The sequence below is a fragment of the Austrofundulus limnaeus genome, unplaced genomic scaffold, assembly GCF_001266775.1.
Source record: "Austrofundulus limnaeus strain Quisiro unplaced genomic scaffold, Austrofundulus_limnaeus-1.0 Scaffold113, whole genome shotgun sequence".
NCBI lineage: Eukaryota > Metazoa > Chordata > Actinopteri > Cyprinodontiformes > Rivulidae > Austrofundulus > Austrofundulus limnaeus.
Genome location: NW_013952515.1, coordinates 1,260,430 through 1,265,324, shown reverse-complemented (window position 1 = coordinate 1,265,324; position 4,895 = coordinate 1,260,430). Strand labels below are relative to the sequence as shown.

The window sequence follows — 4,895 nt, the reverse complement described above, 5'->3', positions numbered from 1 at the left end:
GCTGAGCAACTACTGCAGTTAATTGAGGAAGCTAAAACTAAGTTTATAAAGCTACAACAATCAGAATAAAAGCTAAAATTAGAAAAACAAAAGCTAAATCTTGCTAAACAAAAGCTACAAGTTAAATCCAACAGAGCGAAAAGTCAAAATGATCAGTAAATAAAGGCTAAAACTAGCGTTTCAACTAGTAAAACAGTAGCTAAAAGCTTGTATAGATAAAACTGACAAACTAATACTTAATTTAAAAAAACTAACGTTAACATAAAAGTAGCTAAGAAGCTAAAACCAACAAAACGTAAAACAATAGCAAAAAGTTAAAAACCAACAGAAGAGCAGATAAAACCCAAAATTATTAAAACTGTAGATGGGAGTCAATATTAGCAAAGCTAAAACTAACAAAACAGTAGTTCACAGCTAACATGTTCAGAAAAGTAGTAAAAAGTTAAAATCAGCAGAAGAGTACTTCAAAACTAAAACAAAAAACAGTTAAAAGCTACGAATAAATCAATGATGACGATTTCAAAGAATTTAAAGAGAAAAGATGTCAGATTATTGTGTGAAACGATACATTTAAACAATAAATCCTACTTTCATTATGGTTAAAATCTTCTGATTTMAATCCTGACAGCTCAATGCTGGTTTGTAGTTTAAGGTGTCGCTCACAGTTAAACCAGACTAAATGACACGTAAAAAAGGTTTATTTACGTTTCTTTTTATATATACCTTCGGTTTGTAAGCAGTTGTGAGCATGGACATCTCCACGTTTTGTCCTCKAACTGGTTTCGGCTGACGTGGCGCAGGAGGCCTGGAGGACTTCTGGTTGTTGCGGCACACGCAGATGAAGAAGAAGAGCAAAGCGATGGCTAAGGGGATCGCCACACTCGGGACCAGGATGTACAGGATCTCCATGTTACCACTCGACTTGTCCTTGTAGTCTACGAAGACGGAACCAAACCATCATCAGTACCATAAAACAACACAGAAGAAGAGGAAAAAAACAAACTGAAACCCAGTGGTGGGCACTAGTCCCCTAACTGCGGACCTAAATTTTTCATTTGTGCTTTAGGGCTTTTTTGAACTGCGTGCAGATTTGTGCTTTCTAAATGTAAAAATTCAGTAGCACTAATTTAATTATTTTATCAAGTATTGATCGTCATTATCTCTAATAGAGGAAGGAGAAAGCCGTCTCCAGTCAATACAATGCAGAACCATAGTAAGGAAACAACACCCGCTCCAATATCTGATTGCTCTCAGAGGCTATATACTGAGTGTTCCTCTGGGTCACGGTTTTCATTTAAGAGACAATCCCACAATTCTTTGCATTTACGTGGCAGGAAGCAATTAGAGCTATGTCACTGGGTGACACTCCCAGTTCAGTGTTCAGTTCAGTCATTTTCTCCACCGGCGAGCCTGCTGTGGCTCTGATCAGTTCTGCTCGGTTCGTCCGAATGTGTCAGAACTGCGCTCAGCTGCGCAGTTTCTACCTCCTTTCCGATAGTTCTGGGTAGAAGCGATCACAGCACGCTTACAATTTTGACAGTTTAAAATTGCATAAATACTCCATGCTATCTTACTGAAGCCCTACCACTAACATAAGAAAATGACCAAGAGGCAGCAGATCTAGGAATCCTCAACAACTGTTTAGGACCATGAGCCAAAAGTCGGTTTCAACAAATCACCTCCCTAAACTGCGTCGATATGTGCAACGCTGTAAAGGTAAACTAACAAGCCTCCAGTCAGCAGTATTACGCAAGAGTGGCTCGTGTTATCATTGAAATGTACTTTGGTGAAATCTGAGTCAATTTTGCACTTTAGAATTAGCTTCCGCTAAGTTTTATTGAACGCAAGTGCTTTAGAGCGTGCGCAACTAACTTTTGGATTAGCACCTCCCACCACTGCTGAAACCTAACGAACAGTCATTATTTTTGCTTTATAATCAGGTGTATTGTTACCACAGAGAGGAATGTCGCAGAGCTCCATGCGGACCCCTTCGTCCAGCGTGAAGCACCAGGGGGCCTCCTGCGTGTTCCCCGGGTTGCGGCAGTACGAGTGGCCCCCGTTCAGCTCCGTGTAGCGAACAGCCAGGTAGGTGTGGCTGTGGGGATACTGCGAGTTCCACGGCTGACACTGGTGACCCGACTTGGTCACGCTGACCGTTCCTCTGTAATCTGCGCCGCTGTTGTTGTAACATTTGTGATCTGGGGAAAACAAAGAAGAGAGGTGGACTCCCAGTTAATAGCCGCTCATCTCAGGCGGCACTGGATGGGGCTAATCAAAGCCGAAGCATTCGGGTCTTACTCTTGTTAATGGGGTCGGCCATGGGGATTCCGATCCTCAAACAGTTGGCGGCCGCCGGGCTGTCGGMGGCGGCCAGGTCCTCGCAGTTCGGCAGTTTCATTCTCTTCAGGATAAGCGGGTTGGAGCGAGCCATGATGTACTCCGTCTTGCACAGATCGTTCTCCAGGATCTCGCATTCGTCCCGACAAAGGTCCCGGGCCTTGTCGATCCCGGAGCTGCGGTCGCAGGTCGGGAAGGCGAAGTGGCAGAGGGACGGGATGGCGAACTGCGAGCAGCGATCGGACAAATGATTGGACGTCCCGATCATGGTGAAGGCAGCTGGGAAMAGGAAACAAAAAACATAGATCATGAATTTAGCATCTAAATATTGTTTAAAGTGGACATATCATGCTATCAAATCTGTCTTTTTCACATTTAAATCGTACAGTTGGGGTTCTATATAAAGTGGAACTGCAATGCTTTGGTCTGAATTCCTCCTTATTGTAACTCCACAAGCCCCTCGTTCACCAATTTTCTGAGGTGTGTCTCAGATCAACTCATTTTGAGGCTGTCTCTTTATAGTTAAAGTATATGGCTCTATATTTTCTATATAGTGGCATAGGRACATTTTGGGTTGAAAAATATAACCCAAACAGATTATAAAGACATCTACGCAACACCAGGAGAAGCTAATTTTAAAWTTTCTGCACTYGTAGMGACTCCAAATACATGACCATTTGCATTTGACGGCTAAAAAAGTGGATTTAAGAGAGTTGCCTTGTAGATTCTTTGCGGTGGAGTCTAACCCTCGCATACAATTCTTCCCTTTTCTCTGGTTTGTTCAACCATCCAGTCACACAAAGTTAACTGATGGTAAATGCTGCCATTTTAAAACGTATGACTCATAGCTGCATGATCATTGAAAACATATGCGTTTCAGTAGTTGTCATTAAAAGAGAGGCTGCTTTGTGCTGTACGGAGCAGACAAGCGAGTAAAAAGTACATAATTGAAGTTGGCTACAGTTCAAATCATCGTACCGTTCACATACTGCTTGAATAAAATGTTCACAAAGATCAAGAAAAATGACCTGAATTTCAGAGGTTTGTAGTAACTACTGTAAGTACATGTATTTATTTTTTAAATCTTTACTTTTAATTACTTTCATCACATTTAAGACCTAAAAATGATACTTTTACTTCTTTACTTTAAAATGTCCAAACTCATCATGAAAGGCGTTGTTTATGCGCTCTAAAAAATGACGTGTTGAATTTACTCAAACAACTCATGTCCACTGGTCCCACTAATAGAGTAAATATGAGGGAATACACGTATATTGCCTTTAATTTACTTAACTTAATTTAATGGAACCAGTTTGGTTCAGTAAATTCAACAGTTTGTTTATGCGCTCTAAAAAATGACGTGTTGAATTTACTCAAACAACTCATGTCCACTGGTCCCACTAATAGAGTAAATATGAGGGAATACTTATTTTCTTTAAAAGTAAATATGTATATGGTCTAATTTTGATTTAGTAAATTCAACAGTTTATTTCTTAGTGTGTAAAAGTACCTTTAGTTTTAATTTTTCGATTTTTGTGAACATTTTTATGATGTAAACTTAAGTAGTTTTCTCATCTGTGAAATTTATTTTTACCCAAGTCATTTTCTGTTAAAGTATTTTTACTTTTACGTAGTTTTTTTTTCCAAATACTTTATAGTCAGCTGAAATCAAATTGTTGAGGAAAGATATCTTTGGTATAACATTTATAACATGCAGGAAGCTTTTTATGGTTCAGCGTGTAAAAAAAAAATCACTTGTCTTTCATGTTTCAGGTTGACGTTTGGGTTCAGATGACAGATTATTCAGGGGTCAAGCAAAAAAAAAAAATGGATTAAATGAATAATGTGCATTAAACTGAGCTCTGAGGGGACAGCAAAACAAACAGTAACAAAAATGCMTACATTAATACGGGCTCGTCATGTTGCCATGTGTGCTCCACACGGACCAGAGAGCCAGCTGAACTCTCTCTGAACTCTGACGTTCTGCCAACTTTTCTCCTACGTAACGATTAAGATAAAAAAGCATAATCTGCAGGGTTTTTATTTCATTGATTTAGAGTAGGCGGAAAAGCCGCTTTCCTCGGGATGTTCCATCCGTGCAGYACAGTAAGTATAGGTTACTGAGACATAAACGGGCCCTGATGAAAGCCTGCTTTACAGACGCAAGCACCAAAAACTACGTAAATCAAATAAAACTATTAACTCAAGCTGTAGCACAAACGCTTTTGTCTCGTTTTTACCTGTGATCTGGGTTTCGATCTCTCCCTGCATCTGCAGCGAGGCGACGAAGATGCTGCGGTTCCCGATGAAGCGGGCGCAGGCGATGCCTCTGTACGGCTGGCAGAACCCGTCTTCATCGTTGTCGTCCCTGACGGGAGAAAACAAAAACCAACATTTAAAGCTTGATCTTATCTAAAACATTTTAAACACATCTTCAAGCGCAAAGAGAAGCAGATGAATTATATATATATATATATATATATATACTACTTGTAGTTGCACGCACACATAAACCACTAGCAGGCTATCTGCTCAGTGTGAGATCACTCAGTTAGGAG

At 40.2% G+C, this 4,895-nt stretch overlaps 1 protein-coding gene across 1 annotated transcript in view; it reads right to left on the bottom strand.

Annotated features, from left to right (window-relative positions):
• Positions 1-4,895, bottom strand: part of ror1 (receptor tyrosine kinase-like orphan receptor 1) — a 174,050-nt gene that overhangs the window by 10,409 nt on the left and 158,746 nt on the right. Inside the window, exons 6-9 of the mRNA XM_014014287.1 lie at positions 4,578-4,705; positions 2,299-2,616; positions 1,953-2,198; positions 724-935 (exon numbers count right to left, since the gene is read on the bottom strand). Of these exons, the coding sequence (XP_013869741.1) occupies positions 724-935; positions 1,953-2,198; positions 2,299-2,616; positions 4,578-4,705 (904 nt within the window). The remainder of the gene's footprint in view (positions 1-723; positions 936-1,952; positions 2,199-2,298; positions 2,617-4,577; positions 4,706-4,895) is intronic.